Here is a 19,873-nt window from a genome sequence, read left to right as displayed (position 1 = left end):
TTGTTCCTCCCTAGTCTCAGGCTTCATCAGATAAGAACAAAGAAATAATGGCTAACAACATGTTCTCTATTAAGATTGGGTTATGTTGATACAGGGTTATGTCAAAAGGTGTATGTTGAGTGGATTATCAGATGTCACATGATGTTTAATTGATCAATGTAATGTTTCCTTGGATTAATGAGGTCATTGCTACATTGTACTCATGTACAAAATTCCCTATATAAACCAACTGCAAATAAAGAAGCTTGCCATTTTGCGTGAGTAAGCAGATGGTCACCTTTATTTAAAACACAATTTCAATAAGCATGCTTATTCTCCGAGACATCGCTTTTCCGCGAGACCCTTACGGCAACATTCTGTTGCCCGAATAGGGACTTAGGCATAGGCCCTAATGGCAACACTTGAGGGCAAGGCAAGGGGCTCTTCCTTCCCTATGCCCCACTCCAGCCCATTGAGACTGTTCTCGGGAATCTCCATAGGGAGGTAGTCAGGAGGTGACTCAGCTTTGCTTGGCCTGTGTTGTCTCACTGGGGACACAGGAATTAGAAGATTAGAGACAGGTTGGAACATGCCTGGTCCCAGGGGTCACTGTGCTGCTCTGTGCTGCGGTGGCTCTGGCCCCAGCTTATGGGCCCTACCTAGGTAGGCTGTGGGTTAGGACTTTTCTGTTCTTCTCTTATAACTCTGGACAGACTTTTCCTGGGTTGAATTTGACATTCTAGGTGCTGTGACGGGTTCTACCATGGCTGGTGGAGATTTGACCGGTCCTTCTTTTTCCTGCTTTAATTTGGAAAATGCTCCCATGATCCTCCCATTGAGCATGGCCCAGTAGCCTTGGAGGTGCTGACTAGGGTCTGAGCCTCCAGCTCCACCATGTACTGGTTGTGCCTCAGTTTCCCTGTTTGTAAAATGAGGAATATGCTGACTCTGTCCCCACACACCTGCACATATTTTCCTGTCTTTTTTTTTTTCTTTTAGCAGAGTATCACTTTGTCATCCTTGATAGAGTGCTATGGCATCATAGCTCATAGTAACCTCAAAATCTTGGGCTCTGGCTTGTTGCCTGTAGTTCAGTGGTATTAGGGCACTGGCCACATACACTGAAGCTGGCCAGTTTAAACCTGGCCTGGGCCAGCTAAACAACAATGACAACTACTACAAAAAAGTGGCAGGCGCCTGTAGTCCCAGGTACTTGGGAATCTAAGGCAAGAGAATTGCTTAAGCCCAAGAGTTAGAGGTTGCTGTGAACTGTGATGTCACAGCACTCTACCGAGGGCAACATAGTAACAGTCTCAAGGAGAAAAAAAAAAACAAAAATTCTTGGGCCCCGGTGGTACTCTTGCCTCAGCCTTCCAGTTAGCTGGGATTACAGGTGCCCTCCACAACACCTCACTATTTTTAGTACAGATGGGGTCACACTCTTGCTCAGGCTGCTCTAGAACTTGTGAGCTCAAGCAATTCACTTGCCTCAGCCTCCCAGAATTATAGACATGGATTATAGACATGAGCCACTGTGCCCAACCTCGTTTCCCTGTCTTAATAGCATTATAACTGTCACAGCAGAGGTGGGCTTGTTTTGGGGTGGCTTATTTCATGTGAACTTGTGTGGCATCGCTGGGTCCATCTCCTGTCTTCCAGGGCCCCTCACTGTATGTGTCTCATCCCCCAAGGCTTCTGCTGCTGCTGAGCCAAAAGTGTAGGCACTTGTTGGGGGTCTGCCCTGAGGCCATCTTGTGGTATATGCTGTAGGCACAGGGCTGATCGAGCCCAGTGCTGGGGGTGGAGGCTGGCCAGGAGGACCAGGCTAGGAATAGAAGGTTCTTTGTGGATAATATTGCTTTTTCTTTCTTCCCTTGACATTTGTAGTATGGCATAACCCCATTCAGGGGTGACCCACTTGATGTTTCTTTCCCAGCTTCTGTCCCCTCATGGAGAGCCCACTGTTTAAAACACTGGTCCCTTTTGGACCTTCTGGGCACTTGGGGAGGCCCCCGAGGTATAGTGCAGTGTTTACTATTTCTCTGAGCTGGCTGCTGTCATGGAGCAGGCATGGCAGGTGGGCTCCGGGGGCCCCAGGTAGGGTGTGTCTGCCATGGTGTTGCTAGCGTTCCCTCTGGCCCTGTTCCAAAGTCCCTGATCATGTCCCAGTAGCCTTCCCAGGGAAGAAGACTCTCAGGAGTGGCTTTCTGTTAGGTGGGGTCCTTAGGAGGAAGTGGCCTAGACTCAGCAGTAGGGACTGCCTGTCCACAGTAAGGACTATCTCCCTCCACACAGGCCTCCTGATCACATGTCATGTGGCGCGGATCCCTCTGCCTGCTGGATACAGAGAAGAGATTGTGCGGTACCTGCGGTCGGTGCAGCTCCCTGATGGTGGCTGGGGCCTGTGAGTTTGCCTAACCCCGTGTCACTGCATGTCCACGTGTGTGCCTCATGTAGGAGATGGTTGGGTTTCCAGGCAGCTGTAGGCCTGGGATGAGTAGGTGGGAGCTGGGCAGGAGAGTGGCTTAGAGGCTACCTGGTAGTTTCAGCTTCATGCTCTGTATTATAAATAGGATTTGTGGCCAGTTGGGAAACTTTTGAGACCCATACATGAAAACTGTCAGCCCCTCCCACTGAGGCCCAAGAAAGTACCCTTGACTGGTAGAACAGCAGATGCTTAGGGGTAGAAAGGCCCAGCCTGGTGATCTGCCCTCAGGTTAGATGTGGGGTTTAGTCCTGGGAAATGGGCGGGAGGGATAGACAGGTCCTGTCTGATGGTTTGGAGCCTGGTCAGTGTCTTGGGAGGTACATGAGCTCCCACTGGAGAGCGCTGTGGGCCTGCAGTGCTATTGTGTCACCTGGGCATCAGACATGTTAGCTTTCTGGTTTTAACTTCCTGGAGTTTTTTGAGATAGGACCTTGTTTTGTCACCCTGGTAGATGCAATGATGTCAGCCTAGCTCACAGCAACCTCAAACTCCTGGTCTTGAACCATCCTCCTGCCTCACCTCCCAAGTAGCTGGGACTATAGGTGTCCACTACAACACCCAGCTCAGTTTTTCTGTTTTTAGTAGAGACACTCTTCCTCAGGCTGGTCTCAAACTCCTGAGCTCAAGGGATCATCCTGCCTCGGCCTCCCAGAGTGCTAGGATTATAGGCGTGAACCACAGTGACCAACTGCATTCTTACCTTTCTAAGTAAATGTCACTGGAAGGGTTGCTGTGTTTCCTAGAAGTAAGGACAGGTGCCATTTTTCACTGCTCTTCTCCCCTGTAGGCACATTGAGGACAAATCTACTGTGTTTGGGACTGCACTCAACTACGTGTGTCTCAGGATTCTAGGCATTGGGCCCGATGATCCTGACTTGGTCCGAGCCCGGAATATTCTTCACAAGAAAGGTACACCCTGTGCAGCATGTGCTGGGCCAGGGTCCATGTTGACTGTGTGACGAGCTCTTGCACATGGACTCAGAGCTGCACCTGTGGACATAGTGATGTGCACAGAGCAGACGCAGGCAGACACTGCTCAACCTGCCAGCAATTTTTAGAAAGCAAATTAAGACAACCAGATAATTCTCTTTGTTCCCTGAACTGGCAAAGACTTAAAAACAGCAGGTTAATCTGCTGCCAGTGGGAAAAGGCATGTGTGGTGGCTCCCTTCTGAAGTACCTCAGCCATTGGCAGGCAGTGGGCACAGAGCTGGCTGTTTGGGGCCCTGGCCTGGCTACTATCCCCTCGCCTGTGGGCTCTAAAAGTGGTTACGGTCCTGGGGAGGCTTTGAGGCTCCTGCGGCCCCTGTGGCCCCTGTGACCCATGAGGCCCAGAGCAAAGTCCAGTTCTATTTGGGGTCTCTTTGTGACCTGCCAGGCTTGGTGATGCGTCCTGTTATGCGGTCTCATGAGATGCCATGCTCTTCCTCCATGGCCTATCCCTGTGTGGTTAGTTCACTGTTCCAGAGCTGCTATCTGCTTCTCACTGCACTTTTGGGCTCACCCAGAAGGCAGGTGTGGCCATGCTACACCTGTAGCTTCGTGGTCTTTGTTGACTTTTGCTCCCTCAGTTTGGGGCAGGACCATGCTGCTATTGCCTGGACTGGCCAGGTGCTGCTGGAGGTGGCTCTGGACATGGGGCCAGAGTGCAGAGCCCTTTAGGTGTCTGGGCCTGTTGCTGCCTATGCAGGACCCATCTACTGAGTAGGGACACAGATGGGCAGCTGAGGCCAGGGCCCAGGGTGGGGTGGTGCCTGAACAGGCCTCTCACGGCCCTCAACACTCTCCAGCCACTGTGGCACCAAGGGGTCCGCATACCTACTTGGGTGGCCACCTTCATGTGCTCCTTCTCAAGGTGAGGACTGCAGACCCTTTTGCTGGCCTGGACACAACCACTCCTAGGAAAGCTGCTGGTTCTGCCCAGAGTCTGGGGCAGTCCTGAGCTACTCTGCAATCTGCCTCCCAGTTGGGGTTGCAGGATCCCCAGTGGCTGCCATGGTCCCTGTGGGAAGGGCACATAGGTCCACCTCCCAGATAGGGTTGGATGACAGGGCCTGCTCTTCCCCAGGTGGTGCCGTGGCTGTTCCCTCCTGGGGGAAGTTCTGGCTGGCCGTGCTGAATGTCTACAGCTGGGAAGGCCTCAATACACTGTTCCCCGAGATGTGGTATGTGGTGACTGCTGGGTCTCTGCTGCCTTACAAGTGGGGAATGATGACTGCAGGTCATTCTCCTCTGTCACCTGGCAAGGGATGGCCATCCTGTGGGGCCATAGGAAGGCTATGGCTGGGGTCCCTGGCAAGCAGCTGTCAGGTAGGCAGACTACTGAGTGGTCTTGGCATGGGAGGTTTAAGGCACCTATGGAGGTGGAGAAGGGCACCCCAGCTCCTTGCTGGTAGACACCCCAGACATCACCTCACCATGGATGCTTGTGTGTCTTTAAAAGATGAGTGGTTTTTATTAAGAGAACCCAGCAAAATAAGGCACTCAGTCCTTATGATCTGATGTCTGTGACCAGTGTCTTTAATACTGTATGTATTAGATGTATGTATGAACATCTAAGGAAAGCTGTGAATGTCTCCCAGGAAACACTCTTGTGCGTGTAAGTCCCCTCATGTTGCACATCCTGTGAAGCAAGGCCCCAGCCCATGAGTGGGAGGTCAGAGCAGATTGAGGACACCTGTGTTAGGTGACAGTGGGGGTGGGGGAAGGCAGAAGGTGAAGGACCTTCAGGAGAGGACAGTGGGGCCCTGCCCTTGATCCCACAGCTATGTTGGGAGGTGCTGGGCTGGCAGGAGGCAGGGAGTGGTGAGGTTCTTGGGCTGCCTGCAGTGTAAGTCTTGTGGGCATGTCCCGTGACGTGTCTAGACTCCACCTTACCCACATGCAAGGAGCAGGTGGGAGGGCCTGGGAGCGTGTTCGAAAACACACTCCAGAGTGAGTGGAGGAGCCTTGAAGTGGCCAGCTGAGGCCTGGTGCTGGCGATTAGGGTGCAGGGTGGGTGTGCTTGGCATTGCTCAGCTCCCTGTGGCACCCACACAAGGATGGGGGCTTGCATCTAGAAGCTAGAATAGTTGTGCTAACATTTGTAGGGATGGGGACCGAAGACTCAAGCCTTAGTAAAATTCAGCAGATCCACAGTTTTTTGTTTGTTTTTTGAGACAGGGCCTCAACCTGTCGCCCTGGGTAGAGTGCCTCAGCCTCCCAAGTAGCCGGGAGTACAGGCGTCTGCCACAACGCCCGGCTATTTTTTGAATGTAGTTGTCATTGTTGTTTGGCAGGCCTGGGCTGGATTCGAATCTGCCAGCTCTGGTGTATGTATGTAAGTTCAGCCACTTGAGCTACAGGTGCTGAGCCCTGGTCTACAGTTTTTAAAATACATTTTTAAAAATAAACTTCAATTTTAGGATGATTTCTAATATCCAGAAAAGTTGCAAAGATAGCCCAGAGTGTTTTATATTACTAAGACATGTTTATTGCAACTAAGAAACCCACAGAGAACCATAAATGTTCAGGGGTTTGGTGCTTGGCTTTAGAATATGAAATGCTGACCTTACTTCAGAGTTGTCAGCTCCCAGGACAGGTGGTGGCTGTGCTGACTCAAGGGATGGCAGTGTCCTCTAGGTGTTGTGCTGGCAGCAGGGGAAAGTGTGCTACCTGGGTGTGCCCTGACTTGTGCTGTCATTCTAGGCTGTTTCCAGACTGGGCACCTGCACACCCCTCCACACTCTGGTGCCACTGCCGCCAGGTATACCTGCCCATGAGCTACTGCTATGCCCGGCGGCTCCAGGCCCTGGAGGACCCACTGGTTCAGAGTCTCCGCCAGGTACAACCCCATTGGGGAGAAGGTGCATGTGGCCTTGGGTCCCCCTGGAATTCGACCACACATCATGCATCCAGGGCCCTGTGGGGTCTCCACTTTCCTTTGCCCAGGGAACTTGTGCTGTGGGACTGGGAGCAGTTGCCCCACATTTGGAGGGGACCCCCCCCAACCCCCCTCCTCAAGCTGGCCCATGTCTATAGCTGTTTCTGTAGGTCAAGGTGCAGGATGTCACCAGGCTGTGCCCTGGTAGAGGAGGAGGGCAGAGGGAAGAGCCTACATGGGCCCTTGGGGCTGGGCTGGCTTCTCAGATGGTCCTACCTTGACCAGAGTGGCAGGACCTTCATGCTCAGCAGGGTCAGTCCTGGCTGTGCCCTGGGCCCTGAGATCTGGCAGCTGGGGAGGGTGACCTGGCCCAGGGTGTTGGGAGGCACAGCCACCTCACCCAGCATTTTGGACCCTCAGGAGCTGTATGTGGAGGACTTCACCAGCATTGACTGGCCAGCACAAAGGAATAATGTGTCACCTGACGAGCTGTACACGCCTCACAGCTGGCTGCTCCGTGCGCTGTATGGTAGGTGGCTCCCTGGTGGGTAAGGTCAGGGCTGAGCAGCCCTCTGTGGGGCCCACTGGGCTGGACAGACGCTCACAGGAGTCCCTTAAGACTCTGGTGGGGGGTGGTGAGGTTAGGTGGGAGTGCTGGTGCATGGCATCTGCTGACACTCCTCACATCCTTTAGTGCTCCTCAATCTGTATGAGCAACACCATAGCACCCGCCTACGGCAGTGGGCCACCCGGAAGCTGTACGAGCACATCATGGCTGATGACCGCTTCACCAAGAGCATCAGCATTGGCCCGGTCAGTGCCCTTCCCAGTGCCCAGTGGCAACCCCAGGAGAGTAGCCCAGAGGCCAGTCTGAGCAGGGAGTGGGTCTCCTATGGCTCCCCCAGGGGAGGGGCCCTCCAATCTTGCATGTGTAGCAAGTCTCCAGCTTGTCTTGAGTGTGTCTGGGCACCTACTCCAGAGGCTGCTTTCTGAGACCTCTCTGGCCAGCTGGGAGAATATCCCAAACACTGTCACCTGCCCTTCTCTTGGGTTATGGAGATGCCCAGGGTTGGGGTGAGGGGTTAAAGGGCCTTGGGGCCATCATGGTTTCTCTATCTGGTGAGGGGACTCAGTGCTCCTGCCGCGGGCCTGATGGGGGGCAGGTGCGGATGCGTTTTGTGGCTGTAGAGGGGCATGTATCCTGGGTACCTAGGGATTCTCTGACACTCCCACAGGGTTCTGTATCCCTGAGTCATACCCTGGCACTGCCCCCAGTGAGGGGGACACCACCTCAGTTAACCATAGGTCGTAACTGAGCCTGCAGGGTATCCTTTATTTTCCACTCAGCAGAGATGCAGACCTGTGTGGGTGATGGCTCACCCCTACATGGATTGTGGCTGTACCAGACATGTTAGAAACACAGTTGAAATTGGGTCTTGACTTATCATACCTGTAAGGGGAAAGTCAAGGGCTTCTAGAACATTCTGCTCTGAGGAAGCAAGCATCTATTCTACTCTGCTCTTGCCTCTACTTCTGTCCCTGTGCCTCACAGGCCCTATTCTCTGCCAGTGCTATCTCTAAGCACTGGCAGAGAATGCCACATGCCACTGCCTTGGTAGGGAACTGGAGTCTACCCTGGAGGGCTCATCCACCTGGGCCCTTCACATCCTGTGGTGCCATTTCTCCTGCAGATTTCAAAAACCATCAACATGCTGGTGCGCTGGTATGTGGATGGGCCAGCCTCTGCTGCGTTCCAGGAACACGTCTCCAGAATCCCCGATTACCTCTGGTGAGCACAGCTGGGTAGGGCCCGTTGAGGCCTTACAGGAGTCAGCTGTAGGCATGGGGATCCCCCTGCACAGTGGCAGTCATGGGTGGTGCAGGGTCAGTGAGACCTCACAGCCTTAACCCCTAGCGAGTGGGATGCCACGGTGCTACAGTATCTGGGAATGTGCCAGGACCAAGAGGGATATTGGGTTGGGAGCCAGTGAGTACTGTCTTGGAGATGAAAGGCCATCCACTGAGAGATGTCAGCAGAGCTGTCGACAAGGAGCACATGGTACCTGGCTGTGCCCTGGAGGTAGCTCCTGTGGGAGAGGAACCATAGGGCAGTGCCCATAGAGGGAAGCTATGGGTGTGGGACTGGCCTCAGGGGGACAGCCTGGCTGGGGAGCCCTGTTGGGGAAGCTGTCATCCCATCTGCCCAGTGTGGCCCTCATGCCTGGGGCTCAGGCCAGGCAGTGCCAGGCCTTTGAGGTTGGCACTGATGGCCCCTCAGGGAGACCTGTCCCTTTCCCAGGTGTGGGCTCTCAAAGGCTGGTGGGTGTCCAGCTCTCCTCTCTCTGACTTGGCCTTTTTCTGTCCTCACAGGCTGGGTCTCGATGGCATGAAGATGCAGGTAAGGGCTGCATTTCTTCCTTATCTCCTTGTAACTGTTCCTGCCCTTAATTAATTAATTAATTTTTTTATCATTTTGGGTTCATTAAGATTCAAAATAACTCCTTGGCAAGGCAAGTTCTGGCAGCCTATGATGGTGGCTCAGTCTGCCCCTCCAGGCCCTCTTAGTCACCGTGGGGCCTTTGGCTATGTCGTAGGTGTGTGCCACTGGCCTCTGTGGGCACCCACACAGCGTTCTCTGTATGGCACGAGAATCTGCAGTATTCTCATGTGTCCTTTTCCGCAGTGGTCAGGGATCCCCAGACACTGCAGAGACACTTGGTACTATGTTGGGAGGTGGCTCCGGGTGGCTGGGGCCCTCCTTTCTGCAGTCACTTGCAGGCTCCTTTTTCAGGTCTTGGGAGGTCCATGTCTTCACACACTGGGAGTTGCCCTCTGTAGCCACAGGAGGGAGGGACCTGGAAGACAGTGGGAGGGACTGGCCTGGCCTGGGACCTGTACCCACATGTCCCCTCCCATGGACTGGCAGAGCATGGGAAGGACTCATATTGTTGCATCCAGGGACTTTTGCTGGACACTCAGCCACACAGCACATAGTTGGCTTCTTTCTAGACCAGGCGTTCTCAAACTATGGCCCACAGGCCACATGTAGCCCACCTAGGACATTTATCCGGCCTGCCGGGTGTTTTTGCTGCCACTGCCTGTCCTGCTTAGCAGCTGACTCGTCCCGGGGCTCACAGTCCAGCCCTCCAATGGTCTGAGGGACAGTGAATTGGCCCCCTGTTTAAAAAGTTTGAGGACCCCTGTTATAGACCCTTCCTGGGGCCTCTAGCTCATAGGTGAACCCAAGAAGATGCATCATCTCTGGACAGGGATGCCCTGCCAGGATCCTTACCCCTAAAGACTAGTGGGTCCAAGACTACTCTGTGCAGGGGGCCTAGGGCTTGTCAGATTCTTCCAAAGACTATAAAGCAGAGTAGCTCAGAACTGTTGAGAAGGGCCTGTCCCGAGTTCTACCACGAAGCAGCTGCTAACAGCAGTAGCTCCCAGCCTGGACTCTTTTGGGTGGAGGCAGTGACCATTTCTTGAAATTAGTCTACTAACAATAAAACTCAGGAGTAGGCTAGGAATTGAATTGAGAGAATGGACCCAGCTCTGCTGCCTTCCCATGGGCAGGGGTCTAGTGTTGAGTACCTATGAGCCCCCATCAGAGGCCCTTCTCTGCCCGTGATCCCACATTTACATGTGTGGACAGTGGTGTTCTGGGTGTGAGTACAGGGTCCATGGGCCATAGTCAGGCTGAGCCCCCACTCTCTGTTGCTAACACAGTGAGTGTCTCCGGATGCCAGGCAGGTGCCAACTGGGTCTTATTTTCTGCAGAGCCAGACTGTGGGGTCTGTCTGTTGTCTACCCCTGGGTCAGTGTGGAAATGTGGCATGTCCAGAGGTGTCCTGGGGGTGTCACATTTGGGAAGAGCACATGTGGCCTGGCACTGCCCACCCCATGGCAAAAACCTCAGCCGCCAGGGCCTTTGCCTGGAAGGTCCTGGGCACCCTGCAGCCCTGGCTGCCTATACCACCCTTGTATAAAGAGGTTTCCAAAATGTGCAGAGGCTCTGTGCCCGTGGCACAGTGGTTACGTGTGGCTGGTGGGTTCGAGCCCTGCCAAGGCCAGCTAAACAACAATGACAACTGCAAAAGGAAATAGCTGGGTGTTGTGGCGGGTGCCTATAGTCCCAGCTACTTGGGAGGCTGAGGCAAGAGAATCACTTATACCCAAGAGTTGGAGGTTGCTGTGAGCTGTGACACTACAGCACTCTACCAAGGGTGACATAGTGAGACTGTCTCAAAAAAATAAAAAAATGTACAGAGAGAGTAATGAGCCTCGGTAGCAGTGGGGACAGCACGTCTGAGCCACTGAGGGCTTCATTTTCACACAGCTCCTCTGCCATCATCACACTTAAAGTTCAGGATGGTCTGGGCATCCTCTCCATGCATAGTTTGTGGGTAGTTGGTGGACAGTGTTTCTTTCAGGCATAGGCATAGCCCAGTGTCTGTGAGCTGGTGGTCAAGCCTGGAGGCCCCATCCTACCTGGTTTCCCAGGGTGTATGGACTTCTCAAACATCAGCCCCTACACTGGATGTGATGTCTATATACTGCTGCCCCATTCCCAGCCCTTGTCTGTTGAGGTCATTGCCCAGCCCTGTCTGTTACTAGGGCTTGGCCATCAGCCCTGAACTGAGGCCTGTGCCAGCCTTCTCTCCAGCCCTCATTGGCTTATAGGGGCACAGAGGCCTCAGAGCCTGGATTAGATGCTGGCTGGTGGGAATCCCCAGACCCCATACCCAGGCTGCTAGGCACCTGTCAGGTCCCAAAAAGCAGTGGCCAGGAGTGCAGGATGCTGCAGCCCCTATAGTGGCCTGTCCTTTGCATATAGGGCACTAATGGCTCGCAGATCTGGGATACTTCATTCGCCATCCAGGCTCTGCTGGAGGTATGTGGTTTCATCTCCTTCTTTGGCCTCCTGCTGACCTTTCTCTGCACATGAGGATGGGTCCACTTCTAGCATCATGAGATCTGCTTGATCACACACCTGCTGTCCTCCCCGCTGGCCTGGGCTCTGAAGCCACTAGTGATGACACTACAGAGGTGGTGGCCTTGCTAGGCTGCCCTGGGTGTTGAACTGGGTCTGGGGCTTTGAAAGGGCAGGGCTGGAGGCTGAACGAGCAGGTGAGTACCCAAGACTGTGCCAGAGTGGAACTGGGCACAAGGCTCCTCTTCTTAAAACTTAAACTGTATGGCTAGGTGTGGGGGCTCTCACCTGTAGTCTCACCTCTTGGGGAGGGCAAGGCAGGAGGATCCCTTGAAGCCAGGAGTTTGAGACCAGCCCAGGCAACATACTGAGACCTAGTCTCCACTAAAAATAGAAAAACCAGCTGGGCATTTTGGCACCTGTAGTCCTAGCTACTCAGGAGGCTGAGGCAGGAGGATGGCTGCCATAGTGAGCTGTGATGACACCAGGGTACGCCAGTCTGGGGCATAGAGCATCTGGTTTGATTTGGGGCCAGTGGGGGGCACTGCTTGGCTGCCGTGGGAGGGTGTGACTCAGCCTATCCTGCTCCTGCTCTCTCTTCCAGGCAGGTGGGCACCACAGGCCTGAGTTTTTGTCCTGCCTGCAGAAGGCACATGAGTTTCTGCGGCTCTCACAGGTGAGGCCTATGCCTGGGACTCCCAGACAGAAGAGGGGCTGTCAGTGCAGCAGCCCCCTCACCTCTGCCCCCAAGCTTGTGTCCCTGCCTCTCCTCCACACACCTGTCCTCTCTGGGGGTAGCTCTCTAGAGGCCATCAGTGGCCCGTCCCCAGTGGGGGGTGGGTGTTACGGTTTCTGCCATCTGAGTGGCCAAGTCCTATTCACATTGGATTTGCTCTTTGCAGAGGGCTGGGGTATAGTTACAGATCATGTCCCCCAAGCTGTGCAGCCTGCCTAACACCCTCCTCAGCCTGCCCTGGGCACCTTTGGTCAGCAGCAGAGATACTGGCCTGTGGTCTTTCCCTCCTGAGACCTGTCCTTACCTTGGGGCAATGTGCCCACCATCCTGCCAGATCATCAACTCCAGCAGATCCTTCCCTATACCCCAGTCTGACCATTGAGTGTCTCCACACGTGCCTGCTCCCTTGTCTGCCGCTACGGCTGTCTGACACCTGAGTTCCACCTTCCCTGTGTGCACCCTGCCCCAGGCAGCCCTCTAGCCAGTCCCTCTGCCTGGCATGTCTGCCTCCAGCCCTGTCTCCTCTAAAGGTCTCACTGGGCCCAGGCAATCTCTGTGTGGCCGAGGCAGGCATCTGTCTGGGGCAGGAGCAGGGTTGTGTACCCTGTCAAGGTGGGGCCTGCCCCAGGGTAGAGTCTTCTCCTGGCTCCTGCCCAGGACTTGGTCTGAGTTCTGGGGACTTGGGAAGGTAGACTGGACCCTGCCACCCACATAGAATGGACTCCGCCACCCTGTCCTGCTGAGTCAAGAGATGTGACTCAGGAGTGAGGGTTCCCAGAGCTAAGTTTGTTTGGGAGTGGTGTGAGGGTCCTTGGCAGGGACCATGCCCCGTGGAGTGCTGTGCCCCTTCTGCCTGCTGACCTGTGGGGGCTGTGTGGGTTTGTGCTCTTGGATGCCTCGCAGCAGCCATGGTATCTATGGCCACCGCACTGCCAGGCGCCTACACTGCTCATGTGATCCTACCCCATCTACGCAGGGCCCTCCCTGCCATGGTGGTGACAGACCCCTCTGCTTTCCACATGTGCCCCCAATGCTGCCCAGGTCCCAGACAGCCCTCCTGACTACCAGAAGTACTACCGCCAGATGAACAAGGTACTTGGGAGCTGACACTGCCTACCCTGCCCAGCCCTGGGGAGGCTGCTCTGCTTGGCTGAACTTCCTTTCTGGAGGCTCTTCCCTGGGTATCTTTAGACTCCCACCCTGCAAGATGCCCAGAGTGAGAGGACAAGAGGTGCTGAGGCTGTCCAGCAGTCTGCAGTTTAGTTGGGCTCAGACAGATGCCAGTGTGGGCCAGCCAGTGCTACAACCACAGATGTAGGCTATGGCATGAGGCATAACATAGCTGCTGCTGCCTTTCACAGTGAGGTTGTGAGGATGCCTGCATCCCACCTGGTCCCGTAGTGAGGTTAAAGGTGTTATGTTGGGGCTGCAGCCCTGGGGCCCCTGTGCTGGAAGCCAGAGGTCTGACCAGTGTGCTGACTTGGCCACACCTGTACTTTTGCTGTGAATGGCCCCTGCCTCAACCAGAGGCTCTGCAGGGGGAGGCTGCATGTGGCTGTGGGGTGGCCCCGAGGTTACGGCTTCTGCCTTGCAGGGTGGCTTTTCCTTCAGCACACTGGACTGTGGCTGGATTGTCGCAGATTGCACGGCAGAGGCCCTGAAGTCTGTGCTGCTACTGCAGGAGAAGTGTCCCTCTATCACCAAGCACATCCCCCGAGAGCGACTCTGCGATGCTGTGGCTGTGGTGAGGGTCTGGGGCCCCTGCCCCTTCCCCTCCTAGGGTCCTATCTCTGCAAGTGCTGGCCATGTGGCCCCTGAGGTTGCTCTCTGGTCTGGGGGTTGGGACCCTGAGGCTCCCATGGACCTCCCTCAGGGGACTGGTGGATTCTACTGGGTATCCAAGAAAAGGTGAGAGTTTCTGTTCATTTTTTGTGCAAAGTCCTTTAAGCGAGTTGAGTTTCATGCATGTTTTATGGTAGGGCACCTACTGAGTTCTCGCAGTTCGATTTACCCTGGTCAGGTAATGGGGGTGCACCTGCCGCCTTAGTTGCCTAGGAGCCTGAGAGCCTGGCAGGTGGCGTCTGCGCCTGCCCCTGGTGAGAGCTCTCAGCCTGCTCTTTCTTTGGCCATAGCTGCTGAGCATGAGGAACCCTGATGGAGGCTTTGCCACCTATGAGACCAAGCGTGGGGGGCGCTTGCTGGAGCTGCTAAACCCCTCAGAGGTCTTTGGTGAGTGGGCCTGCCTTTCCCCAGTCTGGGCAGTGCTGCAGGATCCAGCACACTGGCAGATCCTTGTGGAACTTCCCTGAGCCCTAGAGCTGTGGGCTGAAGGACAGAGGGTCATCTTGAGAGTTAGTGGGGGATTTGGGTGAGATTTGTACCTAGCTCTCTCGATGTAGTCTGGTAGCTTCTGCTCTGTTCACTGGGATTTGTGTTCTATGGGTACTGGGGGGGGGGGTGCCCCTGCCTCAGGCCATGGGGCTGCTGTGTTCACGTGGCTGCCTTAGTCCTTTGGTGAGGCCTCCTGTGCACCACCTTCCTGGCCTTTGTTTATCTCACTCCATGACCTGCCACTGGGCAGGGTGTTTTCAGGGGGGTGCAGCTCCTTGCTGTGCTCCCCGAATCATGTGTCAGGGCTCCTGCTTGGTCCATGCAATGCAGATGCCAAGCTCTGCCCCTTTGTGCCTGAGCCAGCCATCTGCTCTGGAGGATGGTCCGAGAGGCAGAGTCCAAGCACAGCTGTGTATGCTGTAGCGTTCTTGTTGGCTGTGCCTTGGCTGAGTTGCCAGAGCTCACATGCCCCCTGCTCTTGCTGCATTCTCCCAGGGGACATCATGATTGACTACACATATGTGGAGTGTACCTCGGCTGTGATGCAAGCACTGGGGCACTTCCATAAGCGTTTCCCTGACCACAGGGCTGCAGAGATCAGGTAAGCAGAGCCAGAGTGCCACTTGGCCTAGGTGCCACCAAGTCAGGGACCAAGATTTAGAAGTGTCACTCTCTACAGGGCACTGGTATCTTGTGTCAGAAATAAAACTCAAATGCAGAAGGGCTCAGGTGCTCCTGAGCTTCGTGTCAAACATGTGCTCTGGGGGCTCAGAGTAGCAGTTATGATAGAAAAATAGTTATTAGCTGGGTGCAGTACCTCATGCCTACAATCCTAGCACTCCAGGAAGCTGAGGCAGAAGGATCACTTGAGCTCAGGAGTTTGAGGCTGCAATGAGTTATGATGACGCCAGTGTACTGCAGCCTGGGTGACAGTGAAACCCTGTTTCCTCCCCTCCTCCAAGAAAAGAAACCATCTTTAGTCCTTGATTCTTTTAAGCATAGTTTTAAAATGAGTTTACTTTTGTTTTTATCAATTTTAGTTTGTTATTTTTTTTCATACTGTAGTTTTATTCAGGTTTGATTTTAACATATTTGTCAGGGAGACAGCCTGCTGTTATTTTATTTTTATTTTCTTTTATTAGCTTGAGTACATAGATAAATGACTTTCAGCCTTTTATTTAAATATGCACTCTAGGGTAGAAATAAGTTTTGTTATATCACTTGATTAAAAATATTTTCTGTTTCTGGGCTGTGCCTATGGCTCAGTGGGTAGGGCACTGGCCCCACATACTGAGGGTGGTGGGTTTGAACCCAGTCCTGACCCAACTGCAACAAAAAATAGCCAGATGTTGTGGTGGGTGCCTATAGTCCCAACTACTCAGGAGGCTGATGCAAGAGAATCGCCTAAGCCCAGGAGTTGGAGGTTGCTGTGAGCTGTGATGCCACAGCACTCTTACCTAGGGCAATAAAGTAAGACTGTCTCTAAAAAAAAAAAGGTTTCTGTTTCTATTGTGATTTTTCTGGCCTACAAATTATTTAGGAGTTTGTTGCTTCATTTCCAGAAAATCTGAGGAAGCTGAGGACTTTCTAACTGTGCTTTTGTTGGAGGCCCTGGATGGAGCAGGGCTTTACTGTGTCCTAGAGGCAGGTGGAGCCCTGTGGGGCAGTGTTTTGTGCTCTGTTACCACACAGGCTTGGTGTGTGTCTGGCTATGCTGCTGTGCAGTGTGGTGCGGATAAAACCGTCCTCAGTAGCAATCTCACAGAATCAGCCCCTACTTAATGCACAGAGCGGGGTGGGGGGAACCTGTGACCTTAATGCCACGTGTGGCCTTCTAGTGTGGTCTTTGGACTAAATCCAAATTACACGGGACAAATGTGTTTATTTTCATTTATTTCATTCAAAGAGACAAAATTCTCTTTGTCTTTTATATTGTCATTTTGTTTTTAAAATACCAAAGAATAAAATAAGTTTCATTAAAATAATCCTCCAGACTGTATGGCACAGTTAGAACATTAGTGAACTATAAGGGCTAAACCAATGGCTCCTATGCTTGAGATTTAGTTCTAACCCCACCTCCTCCTGGCTGAGGCGGGGTGGTTGGTGAGAGTTTATGGGGGTCACATTCACCAGCCTGACAACAGTGCAGTGTGTTTCTGTTTGAAGTGGAATTTGTGAATAGCTATGCAGCTCAGCAGTATTTTTTAATTCTTTCTGCTTAATAAAGACCAAGAGAACACTGAAGGAAAGTAACATACTTTTTAATGAGATTGAGAATTACAATATTATTTATTTCTGCCAAAGATAAGATGATTTACCTGCTTTGTGATACTGGAAGATCAGCATTAAAGAAATTCAGTGCTCATCAGCATTGTAGCACCCATAAGGACCACAAATATTTTAAACTAGAGGATGATGTTTGAAAGGTTATATTTCAGAAATTAAAAGATGAAAAGCAAAAAGCAAAAACAATCCTTTCAAACAGGAATAAGACCTAGAAATAATGCCACTAAAGGAACTTATAAAGTAGCTTCTATAATAAGGGAAAGAAGGAAGCCATTCAGTGATGTAGAAATTATGAAAGAATGCATTGTCCAAGTCGTCTGATGCTTAGACCTCAGTAAGGTTCAAAGCACAAGCAACTGGCTCTTTCACGGAGAACCCTAACTGATCAGCAGCGTGGATTAGCCTTCAACTTAACAGAACAACTTCATGCAGTGCTTCAAAAGGAAAATACAGGGTGCCCCTAAAGTCACCATGCATAGGGAAAATGGGAAATTGTAGCTAAATGTACAAAATTTTATAAAATGTTTACAGCATATTCTCTGCACATTGGCCACTTCTTTGTAAAATTTTGTAGTGAACATTTTATAAATAAAGGTACATTTAAATACGGTTTTCCATTTTCCCTCTGTTGACTTTGGGGCAGTTTTGGGGTCCTAAAGGTCATATACGTAGGAAATTAACAAATTCATATTTGAGTGACACTGTGGAGCACTATTCAGACGAGAATTGGCATGTATTTTGTAGCAACATGGAGGTCTGGAGGCTGTTATTGTACATGAATCAAGCCAGAAACAGAAAGCCAAATGCCACATGAATACCACATGTTCTTACCTGTAAGCAGCCGTAGAGAGAGGAATGGTAGCCATTGGAGACTTGGAAGGGGCAAATGGAGGGCTTGGAGGATAAGAAATTCTTTAGTGGGTACGGTGCGCGCTATCTGAGTGACTGTTGCGCTGAAAGCACAGAATTCACCTCTGCACAACATATTCATGTAACAGAACTGAACTTTTACTGCTTATATTTATTTTTAAAAAACAAAAACTAGGAAATAACTTTACATTAGCTTGCTACTTAAACTGCACACTAGCTTTCTTCTCAATTGCGTTTTTTACATGAGGAGAAAACAGACCTCAGGCTGAATGAGTGGGATAGCTCTCTGCCAGAGGGAGAGAAGGAGGCAGGTAGGGAGGTGTAAATGGATCAGAGCATGGCCCTCTCCACACTCAAGAAACAGGGAAGGAGACTTCTGGTTTGAGGCTTGGCTGAGCTGTATGGACCCAGCAGGACCAGGCTGAGAGTTCTGATCAGAACTGAGTGGTTTCAGCCCTTCATTTGTGTTAACAGACCTGGCTAGAACCTGGGCAGGGGCTTCTGCAATAAAACCGGAGCCCTTGCCTTCCTCCCCAGAAGCACTTGTGTTTACACTGAAGGGTGCAAATTGTTTCCTCCAGTTCCTTTTCACAGAACTTTTGTTCATAGTGGCATTGTGTTTTAAGTTTCAAAATCTAATTATCCATTGCTGGTAGGAAAACCATTAACTTTTATGTGTTAACCTTGTGTCCTGTAACCTTAATATAGTCACTTACAGTTCCAGGATGTTGTTCCAGTTGTTGATTCTTTGGCATTTTCTACATAGTCCATCCTGTCATTTGGGAACAGACAGTTTTCCTTCTTCCTTCCCTATCTGTATACTTTTATTTTCTTGTCTTAGTGGATTTGCTATGATTTCCACTGCTGTGTGGGAAAGGAGAGTTGAGAGAACCCATCTTCACCATGTTCCAGATCTTAGTGGGAAACCTAGTTTCTCACCACTAGGTGTCATGTTAGCCACAGATTTTTTTCAGATGTTCTTTATCAAATTGAGGAAATTTCTAACTTTTATTCTTAATTTGCTGACAGTGATTTTATTTTATTATTTTGAGACAGAGTCTCACTTTGTTACTCTGGGTAGAGTGCGGTGGCATCATACCTCACTGTAAGTGATCCTCCTGCCTTAGCCTCCTAAATAGCTGGGACTACAGGTGCCATCACAAAACCTGTAGAAAATAGTTTTTCTATTTTTAGTAGTAATGGGGTCTCACTCTTGCTCAGGTTGGTCTTGAACTCCTGAGCTCAAGGGATCCATCCACCTCTGCCTCTCAGAGTGCTGGGATTACAAGTGTGAGCTACAGCACCTGGTTGAGTTTTTTTTTAACATTGTGTATGAATGTTAGATTTCATTAAATGCTCTTTCTGCACCTATTGATCATATGATTTTTCTTCTTTAGCCTTTTGATGTGCTGAATTGCATTTATAGATTTTCAAATGTTGAACTGGCCTAGCTATACCTGGCATAATTCTCACTTCTTTGTAGTAATTCTTTTTATACATTGTTGGATTTGATTTACTAACATTTTGTTTAGAATTTTTATCTTCACCCTGAGAAATATTGGTCTGTAGTTTTCCTTTCTTATAATATCTTTGGTTTTGGTATTGAGGTAATGCTGGCCTCATAGAGGGGTTAGGAAGTATTCCTCTGCATCTGTCCTCTGGGAGAGATTGTAGACCAGGTATAATTTTCTCCTTAAATGTGTGGCAGAATTCAGCTGGGAACATCTGGGTAGCTCTTCTTTCTGAATTTCTCTGTAGATAGTCAACGACATTTTCTTCTTATCGGCCCTAGACTTATGGTTTTCTAGTATGACCACACTGGCTAAGACCTTCAGTATTCTGCTTAAGAAAAGGGTCACTATGGTGTCTTTGTCAAATTTCCTGATTTTAAAGAGAATAGTTCTAGTATTTCTCCATTAATAATGATATTTGGTGTAGGTTTTCGTTAGTTATCCCTTTTCAGGTTAGTGAAATTATTTTCTCTTCCTAATTTTCTAGGGTGGTTTTCCCTCTGTTGTGAATGGATATTCAATTATAGCAAATGATTTTTCTGTCTCTATTAAGATGATTATGTATTTGTCTTCTTAGTCTTTTTTTTTTTTTTTTTGAGACAGAGCCTAAAACTGTCACCCCGGTAGAGTGCCCTGGCATCACAGCTCACAGCAACCTCCAACTCCAGGCCTTAAGCGATTCTCTTGCCTCAGCCTCCCAAGTTGCTGGGACTACTTGGGAGGCATCCACCACAATGCCCTACTATTTTTTGGTTGTAGTTGTTGTTGTTTGGCTGGCCCGGGCTGGATTCAGACCTGCCAGCTCTGGTGTATGTGGCTGGCACCTTAGTTGCTTGAGCTACAGGTGCCAAGCCTGTCTTCTTTTTTTTTTTTTTTTTTTT

The 19,873-nt window shown here is 51.1% G+C and overlaps 1 protein-coding gene across 3 annotated transcripts in view; it reads left to right on the top strand.

Moving 5' to 3' along the window:
* LSS (lanosterol synthase) overlaps positions 1-19,873 on the top strand; it is a 29,059-nt gene that overhangs the window by 3,858 nt on the left and 5,328 nt on the right. For all 3 annotated transcript variants that reach the window (XM_003798143.3, XM_023518098.1, XM_023518097.1), the window contains 14 exons: positions 2,275-2,383; positions 3,255-3,376; positions 4,535-4,631; positions 6,154-6,289; positions 6,749-6,857; positions 7,023-7,141; positions 8,020-8,117; positions 8,699-8,726; positions 11,163-11,219; positions 11,863-11,934; positions 13,036-13,086; positions 13,589-13,738; positions 14,127-14,223; positions 14,821-14,926. In XM_003798143.3, coding sequence (XP_003798191.1) covers positions 2,275-2,383; positions 3,255-3,376; positions 4,535-4,631; positions 6,154-6,289; positions 6,749-6,857; positions 7,023-7,141; positions 8,020-8,117; positions 8,699-8,726; positions 11,163-11,219; positions 11,863-11,934; positions 13,036-13,086; positions 13,589-13,738; positions 14,127-14,223; positions 14,821-14,926 — 1,351 coding nt within the window. The remainder of the gene's footprint in view (positions 1-2,274; positions 2,384-3,254; positions 3,377-4,534; positions 4,632-6,153; positions 6,290-6,748; positions 6,858-7,022; positions 7,142-8,019; positions 8,118-8,698; positions 8,727-11,162; positions 11,220-11,862; positions 11,935-13,035; positions 13,087-13,588; positions 13,739-14,126; positions 14,224-14,820; positions 14,927-19,873) is intronic.

Source organism: Otolemur garnettii, unplaced genomic scaffold (genome assembly GCF_000181295.1).
Source record: "Otolemur garnettii isolate 467f Iridium unplaced genomic scaffold, OtoGar3 scaffold00128, whole genome shotgun sequence".
NCBI classification, from domain to species: Eukaryota; Metazoa; Chordata; class Mammalia; order Primates; family Galagidae; genus Otolemur; species Otolemur garnettii.
The sequence above is the reverse complement of the archived record's forward strand: the minus strand, read 5'-3'. Positions and strand labels throughout refer to the sequence as shown.